This window comes from Rhamphochromis sp. 'chilingali' (genome assembly GCF_963969265.1).
Source record: "Rhamphochromis sp. 'chilingali' genome assembly, chromosome: 20".
Taxonomy (NCBI): Eukaryota; Metazoa; Chordata; class Actinopteri; order Cichliformes; family Cichlidae; genus Rhamphochromis; species Rhamphochromis sp. 'chilingali'.
In genome coordinates, this window is record NC_137947.1 from 32,659 (window position 1) to 56,308 (window position 23,650).

Sequence of the window (23,650 nt, forward strand, 5' to 3'; positions counted from 1 at the left end):
GCAGATTAAAAAGTCTTACGGGCTAATTTCACACCTCCACACATAAAGTTTTAACAAACACACTCACCCTTCCCACCGTGCTGCTTCTTGCTCGCAGAGGCCGCCGAGTCCTCAGAGGCAGCAAGGCGACGAAGGACGTCGGCGAGCGCCGCTTTCATCACTGTCAGCTCGTCCTCCTGCTGCTGGACACGAAGCTCAAGAGAAGACAGACGGTCGTTGACGTCCGATACACTGGCGCCGGACATACTGTCATCTACAGGGACACGGAAGCACGAAGTGAACACAAAGCAAACAGGAAGGTTTGGTTTGGTTTAAATGGCGACTGGGGCAGGAGAGCTGCTCGCAGGCGGCCGCTGTAAAAACCCACGAGCGAAGCTTCAGCGGGAGAAAAGTCAGATTTGTGAATTCAGGTTGACCATCTCACCATGATTGCTGTTCCAGCTAGGGCTGCTCAATTAATCGAATTTTAATCACGATTATGATCTGGGCTTTCAACGATCATTAAAAATGACTGAGCCGATTATTAGCCCCTCCCTGGGTGCTTTACTCTCGCGCTGCTCTGTGTGGCAAATCGAGCGCACCTCTCTGCATTTCGAAAACGTGTCACAACAATTAAGAGCAGCGGTCTCCAACCTTTTTTGCGCCACGGACCGGTTTATGCCCGACAACATTTTCACGGACCGGCCTTTAAGGTGTCGCGGATAAATGCAACAAAATAAAACTAGTACCGGTATCGAAAAAAAAGAAGATTTATTCATAACACACGTGAAAAGACCCAGAAAAAACGAGTAAACGATAAAAACAATAACAAAATAACGCTGAAAACCGATAAAAACCCAGAAAACTATACATTTCACACCTGAGCCTCAACTCTCGCGGCCCGGTACCAAACGACTCACGGACCGGTAGGGGTGGGGGAAAAAATCGATACTGTGTAGTATTGTGATATTTTGTTTGCTAATAATGTATCGATACAGGGACAGCAGAAATCGATATGTTGTTACAAAAAAGTTTTCGTGGACTGGAACTCTGACTTCAGAGCATGTTGATCCTTTTTCTGAGCAAGAATCCTGACATTCCTTCACTCCCCAAATGTGTTTAACTTTTTTTTTTGGCAGCAATAAACATGACCGTTTACTTATTTTAATTTAAGACATGTTTTATTTTAAATTTTTATTTAATTCAATTTTATTTTATTTAAGTTTAAAACTTTTTTTATTTAATGTAAAATTATATTTTGTTTTAATCTACTTTCAAATTCTTCAGTTGCTGAAGGGGCTGCATAGTTTTCATAAATTGCATAGTTCAGAATAGCTATAATTGTACCAGATGGTTGCATCCAGTTAAGTTGGACTAGACTGTAATACAAACCGTTCAGTTTGTCAACAATAAAACTGACTGAAATGAGAGAAAGACTGAGTGCGAGACTTTGATATTAGATAAAATGAATATTGATAAAGTTTACCTTTATGTACAGAATCTGAATATCGCAAAATATTTTTAAAAATTGCAATAATATCGTATCGTGCATTATGTATTGTGATAATATCGTATCGCGGGATGTATGGTGATTTCCACCTCTACGGACCGGTACCGGTCCGAGGCCCGGGGGTTGGGGACCGCTGATTAAGAGGACCCGAGGGAAGCTCGGAAAGCAAAGCAGAAGTTATTTGGAGAGGAGAGTGACTGCCGTTGGTTGAAAAGAGAGGTAAAAAAAACTTCAGTGGTGTGGAAGCATTATGGGTTCATGGAGTCAGACTGGATCAAGTAGACACAGTGTGTAAACTTTGCTACAGTGTAGCTGCACCACAGAGCAACACTGCAAAGTTCACTAAACATAGATGTTTACATTTTTCATTTATTTTTATATTGCAAACATTTGCACTGTTATCAGTATTTGCACTATTTGCACTATATATTGCACTATTTTATGACAATCTTTAAAGTCATTATTCAATACATTGTTATTGTTAAATAAATATCGTCAAATAATCGAGATCTCAATTTCAGTGAAAATAATCATGATTATCATTTTTGCCATAATTGAGCGGCCCTAGTTCCAGCCTCATCTACTTAGCCACCAATGCAAAAGCAGCACGTTGAATGACACACCAAGCAACAACACACTGACCCATTGTGGGAAAAATGGAGGTCGAACATGTTTGGGATTCCAATGAAGCAGAAAATCTACGTCTGTGAGGACCATTTCAGTTAGGGTTGGGATTCAGCCAATCAACACTGACGCTTCTGCTCTAGGACCCCCCCCCCCCAAAGCTCCATGACCTCAGACTCGTGTATATACAATCAAGATCCAAGATTCTTTATTTGTCACGTGCATGGTTATACAGGTATAACACGCAGTGAAATGTGACCTGATACGCTCCTCAACTGTGCAAAGAAAAAAAGAGACTACTAATCGAAACCAAACGCGCACTCTCTGCGCTTGCTCCAGGAGGCTGACTGTCCTGCACTCGACCTGGAGGAGGGCAGTCGAACTCAGCTGATCTGTTTATTTGAAGATGGACGAAGAGCCTCGTGATCATAACCTGAAGCGTACAGGTATTTCCCCAAAAGTTGATTCTGTTCATCTGGACGTTCTCAGTGGGAGAAACGTTTCGTCATCATCAGGTGACTCCTTCAGTCTCAGCTGACTGCAAGCTTCCCCAACCTTATAAACAGGACATTTGCACAAAGACTGAAACCAGCACCACTGAAGGAAGAGCATATTGCATACTAATGATCATAAACTGACCTACCAGCCCATTCATTCAGTGGTGCTGGTTTCAGTCATTGTTCAGATGAACTGAGAACATCCAGCTGAACAGAATCAACTTTTGGGGAAATACCTGTACGCTTCAGGTTATGATCACGAGGCTCTTCGTCCATCTTCAAATAAAGAGATCAGCTCCAGGTTGAGTGCAGGATGGTCAACCTCCTGGAGCGAGCACAGAGAGTTTGGTTTGGACATGAGCTCAAAGAAAAAGCTTCTGAAACAAATGTATTTCGTCTCTAATGTTAGAGAAGAAATATGGAGCAGCGCAGAGGTCAGTGCGCGATCGTCCTCTGAGATGATCGAACAAAAGTGTAATAATGAACTTTACCACCTCAATGCAGCAGGTAGAAACTGATGTTCACCAGGAAACTACAGCACAGTGCGACCTTCAAAGATCACATGACAGAAAACACCAGACACGGAGAGCAAAGCTCACCCTTCGCACCAGCACCACGACACACACTTCAAAATGAACTTAAACCAGACGCATCGTTTCTTCGCGCTTCCTTCAAACCTGAACTTGAAGATGGTTCTTATTGAAACACTCAGCCAGTCTGAGCGTGCTCAAAGTGTGGGGCTCGGCGGTGGTTTGGTGCTCCTTTCGCCCCTAGCAGAGGTGCGCCTCATAGCACTTCTGCAGAAAGCAGCTTTGAGCTCTGAGCCAAGTTCTCTGTTATTCTTTCACAATCACACTAAATAATCGCGCTCAGGATTTCAGAGCCATGTTCAACAAAACGCAGACGCCTTCGTGTTTGCACTGAAGCACACATCCTCCTGACCTTCCTTCAGCTTCCTGAGGCAGGAAAACGCCAAGGCAGGAAGATGGCCTATGACTGGACTGAGAGAGAAACACAGACCCAGCAGGACCTGCTCCCAGCACCCACGGAGCCCAGGAGGAGCGAGTAAGACCAATAATGGCGCCCAAACCTGCAGTGCATGTGGACGGGACACCCGTGTTCACACATGGTTACATGAACAAATAAACCCTGAAAGGTTCAACTCCACTGTTTTTAATGTTAATAAAGAAACACTAAACTTCATTTCCTGAGTAAATCGGAACAGCTGAGCTTAAATGTATGTAACTCTAACACGCATGTGCACGCGCGCACACACACACCGAGGTGTGAGGAGTGAATCAATAAGTCATTTCCTGAGTCTTTGTTCCGCAGATCAGAGTCCACGCGTGTGTGTACACACACACACACACACACACACACACACACAGTGCGGTGTCTAAATTGTGGTTTGCGGCCCTGCGGTTGAAACAAAGCCGAATGTACATTTCTGAGCCCGTCTTGGCTCTCACCCCCCCCCCTCAGGAGGTCTCCTGCAGGAGGTCCGGTTCTGCAGAGCCTCCTTCAGAGGAGGCCGTTGGTTTTGTGGCCCTGCAGATGCCGGAGGGGCGGTGCATACTCTCTGATAAATACACCAGTGACACGTGTAAAGCCGCCACAGGCGCGTGCGGCTCCCGCCACCCCGCGGCAGCGCGGACAGGAGAGAGGGCGCCGCTCGGGGCTCGCGCGGCGGCCGGACTCACCCAAACTGCCGGCGAAGCCGTCCATTTTCCGGGAGAAAAAGCGGGAGTGGGGCCGGAGGCCTGCGGGAGGCTCCGCGCACACTGCGGGCCTCCGTCCGGGTTTTCACCGCCGAGACGAGCCGAGCTGCGTCTGTCCCCGCCGAGCCGCCTGCCGGATCTGCCGGTCCACAGGCCGAAGATCCCCCGCTTCGCTGCGGGCCGAAGGAGCAGAAGTGGCCGAGAGAGGAGCGAGATGAGCCGCGGAGCTGCAGACGGACGGACCGACGAGCATGCGCGTTTCCGACTCCGCCTGCTCTGGCAGCGCGCGCTTCGCCTGGAGGAGCGGGGGGTGGGGGGGAGCAGGAGCCTGAGGAGGTTCGGGTTTCAGAGCCACTGCTTCCTGTTCAGGTGCTGCAGCGCCGTCCAGCGGGCTCACCGCGCCATCACATGCCCGCGCAGGAGTCCGTGCCAGAGTGCTCTTGAGCACCTGTGAGTGACACACACGACCCAAGTACAAGGGCTCTGACGTCACACAGGAGGTAATCAATAAAACGTCTCTGGAGCGCCTTACATAGTTTCAGCCAATGAGTGAGCCTCCCAGGTAAGGGGGCGGAGTAAAGACTCCGCTTCCTCCAACAGCAGCGATGATGATCTCCAGCATTCATCTCGGAGATGTCGCGGGTCAGAACCACGTGACTGACTCACATCCTGTTTATGTGAAACACATTAAAGAAATCAGCTGTGATCAGGTGGCTGCAGAGGCTCCGTGTTCATGCAGAGGAGCGCGTGTCAGCGCTGACCGTGACGTTTATCTTTAAAACATATTTCAAGTTGTTCAATTCCAATGAACAGCTTGAAATGGTAAAATGCTGAGTGGTGAACTGACAGAGGTTAAAAAAGGTAAGGTTATCCAAAACTGGAAAATAATGTACTTTTCTGGATTACTTCCCCCTCTGTCTGCATTAAAGCAGTGTTGGAACACCATACCATACCCTTGTGAGCATCAGCTGGACGGTATTGTAGTGCAGAAAGTAGTGTGTTGCTACAGAAATAACGAGAAAAAGGTGATTAACGATGGAAGACAACAGACCATCATAAAAATGTAGGTCTGTCCGACAGAGAAATTGCAAAGAAAGTCAAGGTGTCAGTGAGCACGGTTTCCTTCGCACTCAGAAACAAACTGACAGGAAGAGGTCTATGGGCTCAAAATGTGGTCATAAATATTTTGTACTTGTAAAAAAGATTTGTATGTGTAAAAAAGATTTGTGTGGACTTAGCCAAAAAAAAAATATGAATTTTGACCCTATTTTTCTTCCTTTCATCTGATTGGTCAATGTCATGTCAATCACAAATGTAACAATCCAATCAGAGAACAGCTGGGTTTGGCTGCCGGAGGGGCGCTTTTTTTGAACTGCAGGTCCTTGAAGGGTGATACAGTTTGGAGGATCGCTATATAAATATCCGATAGCAGCTAGGTCCCCTAACTTTCAGCAGCTGTTGAAAGGAAAAAGTTGTGCTATATCAGTGGTTAGAAATACCATTAATACTTTAGGATTAGTTTAACACAAAGTCAGGGCTGACCCAGGACCATTGCTGTGAGTCACAGTGCGCAGCATAAAGGTCCTTTCACATCGGACGCAGGATGTGCTGCTAATGCTAACTGCTAACTAAAAGCAAAGGATCCAGAATTTGTTGCGCTGGCTGCTGGGCTCTGTGGGTTTTTGCAGCAGCTCTACCTGTACTAGATGCACCTGCTCCTTGTCTTTTCTATCTCTGACTTTATGTCCTCTACAAGAGTTTGGTTTTTTTTTGCTGGTTCTTCAAATGTTCAATAAAAACATGTATGCTAATTCATAACGAAGAAAGCTTTGTAATGAAGACTGTCATTTCCAAAACACTGCCCGCCCCCACCCCGCGGTCCGCAGCGCTGTTGAAAAGGCTGTGGAAGTCCCTGTATTAAAAACGTAGACCTGTGACACAAAAATCACCACACTCGGACGACCACAGACTGTTTTCCTTAGTGGTGATGAAGGAAAACGCTGGGTTGGCATGTAAAAGGGCATTTATTCCCTTCAAAGACCTGCAGTTCAAAAAAAGCGCCCCTCGACAGCCAAACCCATCTGTTCTCTGATTGGATTATTACATTTGTGATTGACATGACATTGACCAATCAGATGAAAGGAAGAAAAATAGGGTCAAAATTCATATTTTTTTTTTTGGCTAAGTCCACACAAATCTTTTTTACGCACACACAAATTCTTTTTACACATACAAATCTTTTTTACAAGTACAAAATATTTATGACCACATTTTGAGCCCATAGAGTTCTAGCAGACCCAGAGACACAACTGAAACACAGGCCAAGTTTCGGAGCGTTAACAGCTTGATAGGCGGCTCACAGGACAACATGAAGAAGTTATTATGGAGGAATCAACATTTGAACTCTTTGGTTCTTCACACAGGATCTTTGTACGCCGTGGAGAAGATGAAAAGACGGTTCCACAGTGTGTGGCATCGACTGTCAAACATGGAGGAGGAAGTGTGATGGTCTCGGGCTGTTTGCTGATCCAGGGTCAGTGACTACCACGGCATTCTGCAGTGCCATGCAGTACCCTCTGGTATGCACCTAGTTGGTCAGGGGTTCATCCTACAGCAACATAATGACCTAAAACACAAGACCAGGCTGTGCCAAAACTACCTCAGGAAAAAAGAACAAGATGGTGAGCTTGTAAACATGGAGTGTCCAGCACAGTCTCCAGACTTAAACCCCATCAAGCTGGTTTGGGATGAACTGGTCATCCCAAACTGCTGTCATGATTTCCCCAGCTTAAAAACAGAATAGAATACAACAGGCCTTTGTCATCGTTCACGTACAATGCAATCCTAATTTTACATGTGAAATCTAAGCCTAACCCTTATGTTTGAGACAAAACGTACGGAAACACAAACTAAAGATCTAAACACACTCAGCCTGCTGATGGGCCTGATATTAGTTACCTATAGCATTACCATTACTGGATAAAAATGATTAAACACAGATTATAATAAGAGATGATTGATCAGTGTGTAAGATGCAGTGACGTCATCACTGTACACAGAGTGAAGATGGAGGCTACAGATTTGATCCTGATCTGTGACATCATCACTGCCTCCATCCTGATATATTGACGACTGAATGACTGTAAACAAAGCAGCAAACTAACATCAGCCTGGGATTTAGCTTTTCTACAAACATGAACACCTGCAGATTACTTCTCTCCTCTGAGCTTTGACAGATTTTACTTTATGAGTCAGAGTATCAGTCACTTGGTTCAGGTGCAGCAGGAGGGGAGGGTCAGAGAATCTGTTACCATGGCAACTGACTCAGTTGGCTTTAATGGTCTTTCTGGAACAGAAAACTAGTTTTCCTCATCTCGGGGTTAACAAACTCAGATTTTATTGGTTTTACTTTAAGGAACCAGTCAGTCACAGATATGTTGTAAATTCCTGTCTTACAGATTCATCCAATTTGTGACCTTTTACTCAATTAGCCGGTTTTTTTTTTTTTTATCAAATCAATCAGTTTTGTCTTGTGGAAACTTGGCAATCAATAACTGATCAGGACAAAATAAACATAAAACAAATTTTTATTCTGGCAAATACAAAAAGGTAAAAATTCACTTTATTAGACACTACTTCAGAATAAATGCCTTTAAACAGGAAACAAAAGTAGGAAGTTTCAACAATAAAAGTCCTGAAATCTTTATTTCAACAAAACTTTATCTATTCAAAGCTTGTTAACAGCAGTCCAGTGTTACTAACGGCTGACTTAATCACACGATCACCTTTACAGGAACAGTTTGAATTTAAGGCTTCTTCTTTTGTGGTACTACCCAGGTTTGTCTTCAGCCTTCTGTGATGACATCACATTTGATGTCACAGACCGGAAGTTGTTTATTCAGAAAATTATCAGCCGATTGATGGAGGTTAAGTACTGGTGATCCTCGGACCGCCCGCAGAGAACCTGAACTCTGTTCTAGGAAGCACTAAGCGGTAAAGTCGGTAGGTCAAAGGTCACATTGGTTTCTAAACATTCATCGAAGCAGCCTAGGGTGGAACTTCGTCACATGACCCCGAACAAGCAAAAAAACAAAACAAAATACACAAACAGAAAGTGGCTTCCGTGCTGTTGTACGTTCCCAGTTTACAACAGAATGCCTTGTTTCAGTTACGATGGCAATGACATCAGAGGAGGAAGAGGAAGAAGAAGGCACATCTGAAGAAAGTTGGTCCTGTAACACCTGGTGTAAGCTCCCCGCCCTCCCCTTGCAGGCTTCAGTAGCTGAATTTAACCTTCTCGATGTCGGCGATCAGATTCCTGGCCAGGTAGATCCCCACCATCTGCTCAGAGACACATCAGCCAGTAAGTACTCAGGCAGACAGGTACACAGATAGCACTACTTCAAAGTACCACCAGAGTTCAGATGAGCTGATGAAAGCACAAGTTGTGCAGGTGAGTTTATAACAGATTATAAACACAGGTGTTGTAAAGAAATACACCTGATGAGGAGTGAATCTAACAGAGTGAGCAGGTGAGAGCAGAGACGGCTGAGTGGACTCTGTGGGATCGTTTAGCTGTGACAGCAGAGGTGGGCTCAGGTCATTACAAGCACCTAACACACACACCTGACAGCTGGAACCACTGGAGAAGCCACATTTCCACCTGTTCTTCTTCTTCTTTATCTAAATCCCTGCAGGTAGAATCGCACTCACCTGACCACGACTTTCTAAAGTCCAAAAGTCCTGAGTTAACTGAGAGAACAATTTCAGCTTTTAGACCAACACGAGCTTGTTCTGAATTTGATGGAAGCCACACATCTTTAAAAAGTTCTAAAGAGAAACAGCTGGAGGAACATTTAACAGATAATCATGATAATTTTCAGCAGGTGGGTCACATGATCGGGTATATCAATCAATCAAAATTTATTTATATAGCACATTTTTAAAGACCGAAGTACACCAAAGTGCTTTCCAGTAAAATCATGATTAGGGATGGGTATTGATAAGATTTTAACGATTCCGATTCCATTTTCGATTCTGTTTAACGATTCGATTCTTTATCGATTCTCTTATCGATTCTTTTTTTTTTTTAAAAAAGGAGAACACTAAGGTCGATTAGCTCAGAGCTTTGTTTTATATCTTCTCTTTGAACAAGATAGAAATTTAGGAGTAACATGGCCTTACAAACCCAACAGTGAGATCTTGAGAGATCCAGCCTACGGCTCTTCAATGGGGTGTCACAGGGTCCCCAGGAAAAAAAATTGTAAATGTAAAATAATAAAATAAATATTCTTGTGAGACATATCACATATTGACGGGGTCGGGTTATGTTAAAAAGTATAAATTGTTATACTTTGTTCATTGGTTCAAAGGTACCCCACACTTCTTTTTTTTGTTTGCTTGTTTGTTCTGGTGTATTTTTCATTTGAACTGTTACTCTGCCAGAGTACTCATATTTACAAGATGGCATTGAACGCCCCATTGGTGTATCAGGAAAACTATTTTGTACGTATGTTCCTTGAAGGGGATTGAAGTCGGTCTTTTTTCCACCGCAGCGAAGGGCTAGGAGTAGGAGAGGAGCTGCTGTATGTTTTTGTTATCGAATCGATCTGATTGTGAAATAAAGCATATGCAGTGAGAAAGCAACTCCAGGAGTCATCCCTGCCTTAAAGCTGCAACATTCTTCTGTAGCAATAACAAAGTATAACATAAATTGTTCTGTGGCAATTACACAAGAATATCCAGTAATGTCCCTGCCCACAATTAAACACATTCACTTACCAAAAATCGGGGGCATCTGCTGTGGCAAATGGGTGCAAGCCTTTGACCACAAACTTAGACACTGCTCGGTGACATTAGTCTATCCTGGCCTGAAAGGAGACGCTACCGGTAGACTGCAGCGAGAACTGCCAGCATCTGAGCCAGACTCTGTCTGTCTCTCTCATCATGGTCACCTACATGTACAGTAATGGCAGGTCTTGTAATAAGGCAGATTGCGCTAACATAATATGCACTGTTAGTTGATTATTTACCTGCCGCATTAACGGGAGAGGACGTGCAAACGTTAGCGCTGCTGCTGGGTTGAGAGTCACGAGTCCGGAGCGGAATTAAAAACGCGTGTCATCGCGTGTTTTGTGAGCAAATGCTTTTGCATATTCGTAGTGTTTCCTCCCTTAAATGAAATATCTACTTTGCAAGTTGCCCTGTTGTCATCGGTTCTCATAAAGTATAATCAAACTTTTGAGCGTTTGAGCCGCTTAGGCGCCGTGTTTCCTGCCAGGTAAATGACGCTCCGCAACGCGGTGACGTCATTCGGGGCGACTGGAATCGATAAGGGAATCGTTTGCAAAAATGGCAAACGATTCCAAGGAATTGAAACAGTGGGAACCGGTTCTCAACAAGAACCGGTTTTCGATACCCATCCCTAATCATGATACAGATAAAAAAAAAAAAAAATCACAATATAAAATATAAATTACAGATATAAATAAAATATAAAATAATTACATAATCTAAATGCAAAGCCAGATGTAAATTACCCTAATTCGCCTTGAATGCCAGGTTAAACAAATACGTTTTTAAACGTGATTTAAAAGACTGAATGGAATCTGATGCGCGAATATGAAGAGGAAGAGTATTCCATAACCTGGGTGCAGCAACGGCAAAGGCACGGTCTCCTCTGGTCTTCAGCCGAGACCTAGGTTGCACTAAGAGCAGTTGGCCCGATGATCTTAGTGCTCTCTGAGGGCTATACAGACAGAGGAGATCAGCTAGGTAGTCAGGTGCCATATTGTTTAGAATTTTATAAGTAAACAATAAAATTTTAAAATCAATTTGGTATTTAATAGGAAGCCAGTGTAAATTTGCCAGAACAGGGGTGATAGAATCGTACTTTCTAGTGCCAGTCAAGAGACGTGCTGCGGCATTTTGGACCAGCTGCAAACGCTGAAGAAGAGAAGATTGTAGGCCCAAGTAGAGAGAATTACAATAATCCAGTCTTGAAGTGATGAAAGCATGAATGAGTTTCTCCAGATCTTTGTGAGGTATGTAAGGTTTAGCCTTAGAAATTAGGCGTAGTTGGTGAAAGCTGGTTTTTACCACAGTAAGCGATCGTGGCTCAAGAGTTGGGAGTTCGCCTTGTAATCGGAAGGTTGCCGGTTCGAGCCCCGGCTTGGACAGTCTCGGTCGTCGTGTCCTTGGGCAAGACACTTCACCCACTGCCTACTGGTGGTGGTCAGAGGGCCCGGTGGCGCCAGTGTCCGGCAGCCTCACCTCTGTCAGTGCGCCCCAGGGTGGCTGTGGCTACAATGTAGCTGCCATCACCAGTGTGTGAATGTGTGTGTGAATGGGTGGATGACTGGATATGTAAAGCGCTTTGGGGTCCTTAGGGACTAGTAAAGCGCTATATAAATACAGGCCATTTACCATTTACAGTAGAGACCTGTTTATCTAGTTTGAAGGAGCTATCCATGAAAACTCCAAGATTCCTAGCAGCATCAGTGAGGTGGTTAGCAACAGGCCCGAATGTGCCAGTCAGTTGTCCCAGAGGCATATTTCTATCAAAAACAATAATTTCTGTCTTCTTTTCATTTAAAGTAAGAAAGTTACGTAAAGAGCATATTAGAGAGGCAGAGCTTGCCCACTGTGAAAACTACACATCACTGTGAACATCTAATCATCTACAGAACATGACTTCATCAAAATACCCTGGAGGCCTCCCTGGAGGGATGAGGCTGATGACTGATCCTCAGGCAGCACTGCGTTAAAAACCGACATAATTCTGAGATGGAAACCAGTCACCCTGCACATCTGGAAAGGCTCCATCAGTGCAGAAAAGTACAAACCGGTTCTAGAGCCACATCTGCTCTGTCCAGATGTGTTCTTCAGGAAGGCCTTCATGTCCGATCAGGACCATGCTAAACTGCATCTATTCAAGCAGCACGGCTCTGCAGAAGAAGAGTCCGGCTGCTGAACCTGCCCGACTGCAGTCCAGAGCTTTTATACCAACAACAGGACGAAGCAGAGCGAGAGAGACTGCTCAGCTCACAGACCAGATATTGTCGAAACGGTGAAATGATTTTCTCAGTTTGATGGTTTTCTGTTCTTTTGTGAATAAAATAGGAGTTTATGAGGGTTGGGTTGCTCTGTCAGACACCTGAACCACACATATGTGGATATTCGCACAAACAGCAATTTGTGTTTTGGGGCCCTTTGGATCTCGCCAATCTACCTGAAAGCCATCTGTGACACTTCAGAACGTCGAGAAAAACAGCCAGGTGAATGAATCGCCTGCTGCAAACCTCCAAAGGATGTGAAAGTTGTTCAGGAAGCCTCCAGCAGTGGGAACTTATCAGGTCAAAGTTCTGACGCTGATAAAACCCTGAGCCTTCTCACAGAGTAAAAGATGTTTGCTTACCTGCAGCAGGGAGATGACTACGAAGACGATGGCCACCGTGTACAGATTTCTCGGCAACCAGTCCTCCAACGCCGCAATGCAGCCTTTGGTGTAGATATGCTTACTCCACTCTGACTGCACAGGAACCCGAGAACATCAGAGAACGTTAGGCTGTGAGGTTCTCAATGGAACATGCAACTTATTTATACAAGTCTATTCCTCTGTCAGCAGCTGGGATGCCACATCGGCCTCATGTTATATCTGCTCACCTGTCCAGCAGGTGTTAAATGACACCACAGGAAGTGACCTCACCTGGTTGCGCCTCACGTCATAGCCACACTGAGTGTTCATCACCAAGTCCTGAAACAGATGGCAGGTTAACGGTTTGATTGCCTGCACCGATCAGAACTGATTATTGATCAACTCACAGCAGGATCTTGGATGCAGCAGGAGAACGGAACGCCGCACTTCTCTCTGCTACGGTTATTCTCGTCGCAGCTGAAGTACACGTTCTGGTTCCAGTCCTGCGGGGTCTGAGCGCCACAGCAGGCGTTCTGCGTGAGAATAGTTCCAAAGGTAAGACCCCAAAGAACTAAAAGCTGAAAGTTCCTCTATAAAGAAATAGTTCTCAAGGTTTTTTCCCCCGGTACTAAAGGGAACAGATGTTTTACCATCCTCTGCACAGAGTCGATGAGGTTCTGCAGGTCGATGTCGTCTCTGTACCCCTTGATGTTTTCCAGGAAGAACTCGTTGATCCATGCTCTGACCTGACTTTGGAAAACCACCACCAGCACTGCCGCCGTCAGCTCCAGGAAGAAGATCAAGCCAATCACACCTGAGAACTGATCACAAGAACCACACAGAACATTTCAACATTGAAAATCTGATGCACAGCAGGAAGTTTCCAGCTTAAAATGTGTTCACGTACAAACTTCAGCAGACAGATGTTTTCCCTCAGCGCTCCCACGCAGCCAGCAAACCCCAGGACGAAGGTGATGCCACCAACTGCCAGAACCAACCAAACTGGGTCGAACCCGTGCACCCGGGTTACCTGGGTTAGGTCCATCAGCACTCCCTGTGAACCAGCAGAGAAAGCCTCATGTAGTCTGCAGCAACCATCACAGCAAAGTGGTTTCAGCTGACCGTGGTGAAATCGTTTTTTGTTTTTCCCCAAACTATGAATCAAATTTGGTGCTCCGGCCGAGTTTTGGTCACAGCAGGAAAATGTTTGTGAAGATGGCTGTAAATCAGGGCCTCGAGGGCCGGTGTCCTGCAGGTTTTAGACATCACCTTCAGTCAACGCACCTGAATCAAATGACGAATTCATTACCAGGGTTCTGGAGAATTTCAAGACATGTTGAGGAGGTCATTTAACCATTTGAATCAGCAGACACGTCTAAACCTGCAGGACACTGAGCCTTGAGGCCTGGAGTTCCCCACCCCTGATCTAGATGGAGTCACCTGTTATTACAGGATTGGTCGGCGTGGAAACAGGCAAAACCAACCCCCGACACCTAAAAGTCAAAGCCGTTGATCAGCTGTTCTTCGCATTGTCATCTAAAAGCTTGCAGTTTGAGAAAACAAACTGTGGTCTAAGTCATTTCAGTAGAAACAGCCTAGACTTAAAGTTTTCATGTGTTGATGACCAGTGTTGGTCAAGTTACTTGAAAAAAGTAATCAGTAACTAATTACTGATTACTCCCCCAAAAAAGTAATCCCGTTACTTTACTGATTACTTATTTTCAAAAGTAATTAATTACTTAGTTACTTAGTTACTTTTTAAAAACACGATTTACAACCTGAACAGGTGATAAAGCGATAGATCTTTCAGCCCAATTCTACTTTTTCTGCATAATCCATCATACAAAATGTAATCAAATGGAAAAGTCTCTTTTTTTAACTTGTTTTATCAGTTTTAATCTTTTAACTTTATGCATCAAGCAAACATTAAATTATCTGCAACATTCTCTGACTTGAATAAATTAGTTTAACATTTAAACCTATTTTCTGCACATTCCAGCACATAAAATAAAATATTTTTGTGTTTACACTCAGTCTTTCAAATAGATGCAAGTAAAACACAACAGACAATAAATAAAGTCAAAGACTCAGCGGTCCTGTTGCTCTATTTTCACCTGTAAAGCAGGAGTGGGGTAGGCGGAGGTTTACCCTGGTGCAGGTGTGCCGCGGTCAGTGGAAGAATCCGCGAGTTTCCCATTACCTCGTTGCGCACTCGGTGCTTGCTTGGAAGTTTAGGGGTTTTTTTCGCTGTAAAAAGTTTTCTTCCCACGCACAACGGATGCTAATGGTTTTGTCACTTTTTATGGGATCAAACTCAAAGTAAGGTCAGTACTTCCACGCTTTAAACGCTGCACGCTCATACTCTCTCCGCACTCGATATATGATCCATTGTTGATCTGCACACAGCTGTTGTCACCAACGTCGCACTTGCTTACGTCACTGTCATGAGACATTCTCGCAAAAAAAATCACGGTTTTAGTAACGCAGTAACGCAGCGTTCCTACGGGAAAGTAACGGTAATCTAATTACCGATTTTGCAATAGTAATCCCTTACTTTACTCGTTACTTGAAAAAAGTAATCAGATTACAGTAACGCGTTACTTGTAACTTGTAACGTTACTTGTAACGCGTTACTGCCCATCTCTGTTGATGACTCATCGCGAGACTTACACTTGCTCTCAGCAAGACAAAGACTGAGACCACACCCCTCAGCGTCACTCACCTTCTCACTCCATGCCCAGAAACCTGCTGCAATGAAGGCAATGCCAGCCAGCTGCAACACAGACACACCAGCAATTAAACAGAGCCACGGAAACAAGACTCAACTGACCAACGTTTAGACCGATCCCACCCTGCTGAATTAATTCCAGATGTTTTACATGTGACCACACAGTGTCTGATTGGTTGGTCTGCTGCAGTCAGCCAAACTCATATAAACATGTCACAGACAAGAAGTGTTGGACAGACTGAACCTCACACAATCTCATCTGTTAACCCCACACTTCCTCTAAACAGGAAGCGAGTGACCTCACTTCCTGTCACCCATGGGCAGACAGGAAACAGAGTGTCTAGTTTAGCTCAGTGAAAGTCTGTACAGGAAACAGCACAGACACAGGAAATCTCTTTAGCTCTGTTCTCTTGTTATTGTTCTGTTCTGGTGTGTGCAGAACCTCTGCTGTATCTGCATGCTGCCAGCAGGGGGCAATGGTCTCCCATACTCATGTACCTTCTACTACTTCATTTTTTTTTTTTTTATCTTTTTGTCATGGAAAACAAACGGCATCATGCCATTGAGGTCAGACAAGAGGAACAGGTGATAGATGTGTGAAACTCACCCAGAAGATAATATTGTAGCTGAACATCAGGTATTTGTAGCAGCAGTTGATCTCAGCATTCTCATAGCGATAGTAATACATCTGAGAAAGAATCCACACACTATAACCAAACAGGAAGTGATGCGCTGAAGTTCTGAGAAAACAGGAAACAGAGTCTGTCATAGTTTACTCAAACAGAAAATAGTTTCATGTAAGGAGCTCACTGCAGATGCGACATGTGACTGTCAGGTTACATCAAAGAATTTAACATCATCAGTCAGAGCGCCACACTGACCCACGCACAGATGTGCCATCACTGCTATTCACCTGGGGTCCGTTCTTCGTACCTCGCTTACTACATCCAAGATCAAATCATCGCGCTAACTTTGAGCTCGCTATTCCGGTTCTCCGAACACACCTGTTGTTGACGATTAGTATAGCTGGATGAAGTAATGTGAGATCACTGGGTGGCTTAACAGGGGCTACGCATCGATAGTAGAAACATTGATCGGCAACCCTTTGATTGGTCGGCGAAAATGTCGAAGGAGCGCGCTCAGTATTTTTCGGCAGCAGAGCAAGAACTCTTGATTGAGGGATTTCAGGAGTTTCAGAGTTTAATTAAAACGCAAGGGAACACTGCAAAGGCTGCAAAAGCAAGGAGAGAGGGCTGGCAGAAAGTTGCTGACAAATTAAACTCGTAAGTAATTTAATAATAACAATAATAATGGAGTGGATTTATATACCGCTTTTCAAGGCACCCAAAGCGATTTACAATGCCACTATCCAGTCACTCTCACATTCACACACTGGTGGAGGCAGCTACAGTTGTAGCCACAGCTGCCCTGGGGCAGACTGACAGAAGCCAGGCTGCCATATCGCGCCATCGGCCCCTCTGGCCAACACCAGTAGGCGGTAGGGTAGATTAGATTATATTATATTACATTATATCCTCTTTCACATTAGAGCCACAACAGGACCCACTAGAACATGGGAACAAGTAAAAGTGAAATATAAGAATATTCTACAGAATGGTAATATTTATCACTTATATTGCTTTTAGTCTCTTGCAAAGAGACCCTGAAATAATCTGTTTGTTTATAACAGCAACCAAGGGCAGAGCAAAAAAAGACAGGTGGTGGTCCTGCACCCCTTCGTCAACAAGTTGGTTAAGTGAATAATACCCTCAAGGGAAAATCGATATCTCTCTATGAGCACACTGTCGCGCTGAGCTAAAGGAGCTTGTCTATCCCGCAATATACGCTGAATTCTGAAAACTCTCCTTATCAATCTTGCACCTTCCGCAATGGGTGGCTCGCGTATACGGACAGGACATGGCTGCGACAGGCTTCCCAAATCCACCTTCGCTTTTATAGCCGTGGTCTCTCATCTTGATTACATGAAGTAATTTACTATTACTACTCTAAAATATGAATTACATCTGAAATAATCAAATACATGACATAGAATGATTAATAGTATGTATCTGTATGAAATCAATAAAAGGATCAAGTACTGCATTATCTTTAGTTACATTGATAATATGTATAAATGAAGCGGACATACCTGAGTGGGCGCGATCTAATCCTGTTTACATAAAGTAAGCCTGCTCCCAAGCAGGTTTACGCTTACGGATCTGTTGCTATGACAGCAAGTCCCGGATGAGCTTCGGAGAACCGAACGATCCAAGATCACGCGAAATCGTCAACAATCAAATCCAGCTAACTTACTTAGCGAGGTACGAAGAACGGACCCCTGGTCCAGGCTGTGTGGACAGCTGACAGTCAGGTGACGAGTTTTCAGACGTAAGTGGTTAAGGTCAGGGGTCAGAGATATTTTGGCTTAACGGGAAGTTAGATGCTTTCAGAATAAAGGTTTACAACAGTATCAAGATTCTTTATTTGTCACATGCATAGTTATACGAGCACAACACGCAGTGAAATCAATACCAGTGTCACACACAGCTCCCACCCACTAACAGCTGAAGTCGACACAGTTCGTCACACTGAACAACACTTTAAGAGGAAGTTCAGATGTCAGTAAAGCTCCCGTTTCAACAACACTGAAGTATTAAACAGTCACACAAACGTTAACTTGGTCGGCGTACATGTTAGCATTAGCTGTTTAACTGTTAGCAGTGACCCCATAATCACATTGGCCATCTGTTACCATTAACGTACAGTTAGCAGACTTATCGCAGCTGAACGGGTCGTGGATGCAATGAGGGCAGAGCAGCCAATCAGACGCTTTCAGGCCTGACGAGCAGCGCCAAGAGAACCGAGCGAGGCTGCAGGCGGACGTGGACTTTTCTATTTTAACATCGTTTATTAAAATGTTTTTGTAGCAGCTGTAAGGTCAGTTTTAAAATGCTCGCAGTCATCAGTTCAATCGTTCACAGTGAGCGCTCTGTTATACATCATCTTTATTTCAGCATAAATAACGCCGCTCTCCATCCATACTTAGCCCTTGCCCATAATGCTCTTCTTCTACAATAAATAAATGATTCGGATGTGTTACTTCTTGTGTTTAATCTAACGAATAAATTGGAGCTTTTTTGAGAAACGACGTCTTCGTCGTTACTTGTTTCACAGGGCGGGCTGAAGACAGCAGATGTGACCCTCCAATCGGTCTGATTGGATTCGGGTTAAAGTTTATTGATCAGGTCTTTTCACACTGCACTGATAGGGGTTTTATTGATCACAGTCCAATCACACTGAAGTTTAATAAACTGGCAAACTATTCCCTGTCTGGTCTTATTGATCAGTGATGAGTTCCGGTGATGAGTAATTGATCAGTTACTGAGTTCAGCTCAGGCTGACCTGTAATTCCTAATTAATCGATTATCAACCCACGTCAATCCGCAGAGCATCGATTATTGCCCACCATTCGTCAGTTTGCCATCATATTATTGACTGGTCTATTACTCAGTTTTGGTATCGACAAACAGGAAGTTCCTGATGCTAAATGTTAGCACGGAAAAGCTAAGGAAGAGACACAACGTATAAAAGCAGAAGCGAGCTCCTCCCGAAACCCACCTCCGATCACTGACCAATAGATCCTTCTCCCGCTCCGATCTCTAATCGATAATGTTTTAACTTTGAGTTGAGAGCCGAACTTCCTTTTCTTCCGCTGTTAACGCACTTCCTCTTCTTCTGTGGTGCAACAGGGGACAGAGTGAATCAGTGACACCTGCTAGAGGAGAAGAGAACTGCAACAACAAACGCCTGAAATCTGCGTTAACGCACCAACTGTTAATTTATACTGAGCACTGAAAAGGTTTTACACAACCGCGCAGAGAGCGAGAGAATAGAATAGAAGCGAATATTCCACTAAGGAACTAGAAGTTAATTTGGAGAACCAGCTTCAACAAAACAACGTTGGTGAAGTCTGGAGAGGCCTCAGAACCATCTCGGGCCACAAACAGCAGAACTCTCTGCCTGGGAGGGATGTGAGGTGGGCAAATGAACTGAATCATTTCTTCAACAGATTTGATTCAGCCATGAGGCAGTCTGCAACATCGGCTGCAGACTCACCCACCCCCACTGCTGCTGTTCCACCTCAGACACTTCACACCTCCTCTATTCACCCTGCTCACTCCCCCACACCCCCAACTGCAGCATCCAATACACACTCAACACAAGGCTCCAGCCTGTCTCTCTCAACCACCCAGGTTAGGAGGGAACTGAGGAGGATTAATGGCAAGAAGGCAGCGGGTCCAGATGGCATCAGCTCGAGGGTCGTCAGGTCCTGCGCGGACCAACTGTGTGGGGTGATGGAGCACCTCTTCAACCTGAGCCTGAGGTTGGGAAGAGTCCCACAGCTCTGGAAAACCTCCTGTGTTGTACCAGTGCCAAAGACTTCACGCCCCAAGGACCTCAACCAGGGGCGGAGCGTGGGGGTGGCTTACGGGGCTTAAGCCCGGGTTGTTTTGTCAGAAGCCCGGGGTATTTTGGAGTGTAATTTTTTCATAGTTAGATGCCTGGCTGACAACTGTATAAAACAAAAAGTACACACAATATTCGAAGCACATAGTGCACACTGTGGGAATTTACGACTGTGCGTGAATCCCCCCCTGATATTGGTATGATCCAAGCTCAGGCACTAAGCGACTGAGCGAGGGGGCGGGGGGAGCTGCTGCCCGTGAGTGCGCTGTTGGAGAGACGGAGCCAGCCATACTAAGGAGAGCTTAAGTTTGAGCAGGTACCAAAGCAAATCATTCGTACCGTACAAATAATGTAAATATGACGGTGCATCACGAAAGATTGATATGAAACTGATCACTTGACCAATATTATTTTACTTGCTCTTCAAGTGAATCAACAAATGGCGAAATGAAAAGCCGAACAAATGCTATTTTTTAGAGTCTTAGCTTACGTGTGTTTATTTCATATTTTCAGTTCTTACCCTCCCCGACTAATTCGGTTTCAGTTATGTACTGAAATATAAGAATGGACATTAGAGGGTTCTTTCAAAGAAAAAACTCAGGTAAATGTTATTTTATATATTATGCTTTGTATGTTGTTCAGTATATTTCTATGCAAAACAAGAGGGATTTCAGTACACAGCAGGATATTCACATTTGTAACCAGATATTTACATATGTAGCTGAGATATAATGTACGAATTGTGAACATTCTCAAAACTGTATTGTACATAGGTTATACTTTTTTATTGTGTGAACTTTATTTTTGTGGAACTAAGGTTCCGTGTGTTATTGTTGAAGTGGGACATTAATCAGTGTAACGCCACCTGCGGCCACATTGCGGGTGTGGGGTTTCCTAGCCAGAGCTGTACGGACTCCACACTGGTGAGGCACGCTTTCTGTAGCTCTTCTCCCTGTACTAAATTATCCATATAAATTCGGTGTATTTGTCTTTGTTAAGTATTGGCTCCTAGGGTTAAAAGCTCTCAAAGTGTTTTCAATCGCTTTGAGTGAGAAAAATGATATTTGGAACTGCGCTTTATCTGTTGTATCATCCGTTTGTGTGGAACTGACTTGTGTTAAACAGGGTGAGGAGAAGCCTGCTGCCGCTGTGTGACACTGATTTTGCTGCTGCACTCTGTTTTATAGGTATGTGTAAATGTGTAGTTTTTGTTTTATGTGTATAATGAGCTCATGTCCCGAGGCTGTGCTCTGAGCAGTATCTTCAGCCATGTTGGGAAGAGTTAAAAAGTTGTTTGAATATGTATTATGCAATTGACCTATTTTAATGGGAATTTGAATGTTATACGTTATTGTTAGTGATTCCATAATTGTCTCTGTTTTACCCCACTGTAATATTTGATTTTGAAGTGGCGGTTGTGAAAATTATTATTTTGATAAGTTGTATTTTCTTTTATATGATGCAAGCAGAGCTGTACGGACTCCACACTGGGTGAGGAGAAGCCTGCTGCCGCTGTGTGACACTGATTTTGCTGCTGCACTCTGTTTTATAGGAATAAACCCTGTTTCCAGCCAGTCCGTGTCTGTTGTCACAACGCAGTCGTCCATTTCACATCTGCTACACATACACTTTAGGGAGAAAACATAAAACATTTTTACTGTACAACATCAATTTAGAGTAAACTTTTGTTTTAGATAAATATTGAAATATATTTTGAATTAGTTAAATGTCAGAATAAAGAGAGACAGAGCTGTCTATTTTTTATCACTTTCATTAAATTTAGGAGTACATATACACTAAGTTTATTGTTAATTAATAAGAAAACTCCAGACGATTCCATTCTGAGCTGAAGAAGCTTCTGATAGGTTAGTAGAGTCCATGTGAGTAAACTGGTGGCACAGCTGTGGATGCATATAAGGCAAAACACAGAGCCTGTTTCTGTGACATGGGTAAATCAAGAGATGTCAACCAAAACACCAGGAAAAGAATCGTGGAGCTCCATAAGTGTGGCTCAGTTTGAATACAATTTGGTGCCATTTGCAATTAAAAAACACAGACAGTTTCTCTCTTTACTCTTAAAGTTAACAAATATGTTTTTATATTTATCAATCTAAAAAAATAAACATTTAGTCTGATTTGATGTTACAATTAAAAAAGTGTTTGTGTTTTGATCTGAAGAGTTTGTAAATATCTGGTTTCAACTGTATATTTGATGATTGTCAGCACAAAGAGGGAGAGAGAGGAGCAGAGATTGAGATGGAGAATGAGGACAGAACAGAGATGAACAAGAGCAGGTGAGACACACATGTTAGTCAAATGGTTGCTTACTAAAAGTATCACTGTATCATAGGTACTCATGTATCTCGTACCTAGTGTTTCTTTTTAGGTTTGCTATTTTTCAAATTCTATATTTATTAAGTTCTGCAGGCTTGTTTGCACAACAAGGCTAAATAATTATATAAACTTTTCTCAATCTAAATATTGTACTTTGGTAGAATTAAATAAATAAGTGTAGTGCAGGTCTATGATGATTTTTAGTGCTACTATCATCTAGTTCTGATTGTGGTTATGTCTTGGTTAAGTCCTCAGTAATCCTGCTTTTGAACTGTTGTAGTCCTGTTTTAATTCTGGATCAGTTCTGGGTCTGGTTGAATTGGGGTTTAGTCCCTGTGTCTTGATACAGCCCCGACTTCGTTCTGTCTTGCTGCTCAATTAAAAAACTAGTTTAAGGTGTCCTGCATGTGTGATATATATATTTCCCTATATGAAGTCATTCTTTTTTGAACAAAACTCAAAACAGAGCCTATTAATCTTTCAGTCATTTCTACACCCCCCCCCCCCCCCCCCCCCTCAAAAAAAAAAAAAAAAAATCCCACATGCATACTACCCTTTAGGGCTAAGCCCCGGGTGTTTCAAATGTCTGGCTCCTCCTCTGACCTCAACAGCTACAGGCCGGTGGCTCTGACATCCCACCTGATGAAGACCCTGGAGCGGTTGGTCCTGGCTCAGCTTCGGCGCCTAACAAGCTCATCACTGGACCCACTTCAGTTTGCCTACCAGCCTGGCATTGGAGCGGATGATGCCGTCATTCACCTCCTACATCGTTCCCTCGCTCACCTGGAGACCGCTGGAAGCACTGTGAGAATCATGTTCTTTGATTTCTCCAGTGCCTTCAACACCATTCTTCCCTCGGTTCTAAAGGACAAGCTGGTGAACTCTGGAGTGGACCATCACCTCACTACCTGGATCCTGGACTACCTCACCGACCGACCACAGTATGTGAGGACTCAGGGCTGTGTGTCGGACAGGGTCGTCTGCAGTACGGGGGCCCCACAGGGAACGGTTCTGGCTCCGTTCCTCTTCACCATCTACACTGCAGACTTCTCCCACAATTCCACCCAGTGCTTCCTGCAGAAGTTCTCTGATGACTCTGCAATAGTCAGCCTCATCACTGATGGGGACGACAAGGAGTACAGAGGTCTGACCCGAGACTTTGTGGACTGGTGCCAGCTGAACTACCTCCAGATCAACGCCAGTAAAACCAAGGAGCTGGTGGTAGACTTCCGCAGGCACAAGCATTCTCCACTGCAACCACTGAACATCCAGGGTATGGACATTGAGGCTGTGGACAGCTACAGGTACCTTGGTGTTCATCTGAACAATAGACTGGACTGGACTCATAACTCAGACGCCCTCTACAGGAAAGGGCAG

The 23,650-nt window shown here is 44.1% G+C and overlaps 2 protein-coding genes across 7 annotated transcripts in view; both read right to left on the reverse strand.

Annotated features, from left to right (window-relative positions):
- eml4 (EMAP like 4) overlaps window positions 1–4,530 on the reverse strand; it is a 29,212-nt gene extending 24,682 nt beyond the window's left edge. For all 3 annotated transcript variants that reach the window (XM_080868048.1, XM_080868047.1, XM_080868046.1), the window contains exons 1-2: window positions 4,311–4,530; window positions 68–253 (exon numbers count right to left, since the gene is read on the reverse strand). In XM_080868048.1, the coding sequence (XP_080724174.1) occupies window positions 68–253; window positions 4,311–4,335 (211 nt within the window). In that variant the 5' untranslated portion in view covers window positions 4,336–4,530. The remainder of the gene's footprint in view (window positions 1–67; window positions 254–4,310) is intronic.
- A 3,367-nt stretch (window positions 4,531–7,897) lies between these two features.
- tspan14 (tetraspanin 14) lies at window positions 7,898–19,207 on the reverse strand. Of its 4 annotated transcripts, none has more exons than XM_080868049.1 (9): window positions 19,091–19,207; window positions 16,080–16,212; window positions 15,467–15,517; window positions 13,652–13,798; window positions 13,395–13,565; window positions 13,152–13,277; window positions 13,036–13,083; window positions 12,745–12,858; window positions 7,898–8,669 (listed from the first exon to the last, which is right to left on the reverse strand). In XM_080868049.1, the coding sequence occupies exons 2-9, from the start codon at window positions 16,158–16,160 to the stop codon at window positions 8,604–8,606; spliced, it is 804 nt and encodes a 267-aa protein (XP_080724175.1). In that variant the 5' UTR covers window positions 16,161–16,212; window positions 19,091–19,207; the 3' UTR covers window positions 7,898–8,603. The 4 variants fall into 4 exon arrangements, with proteins under 4 accessions (XP_080724175.1, XP_080724177.1, XP_080724178.1 ...); XM_080868051.1 differs by having other exon boundaries at window positions 19,105–19,205; XM_080868052.1 differs by having other exon boundaries at window positions 16,080–16,160; window positions 19,091–19,204.
- Between the last annotated feature and the right edge of the window lie 4,443 nt (window positions 19,208–23,650).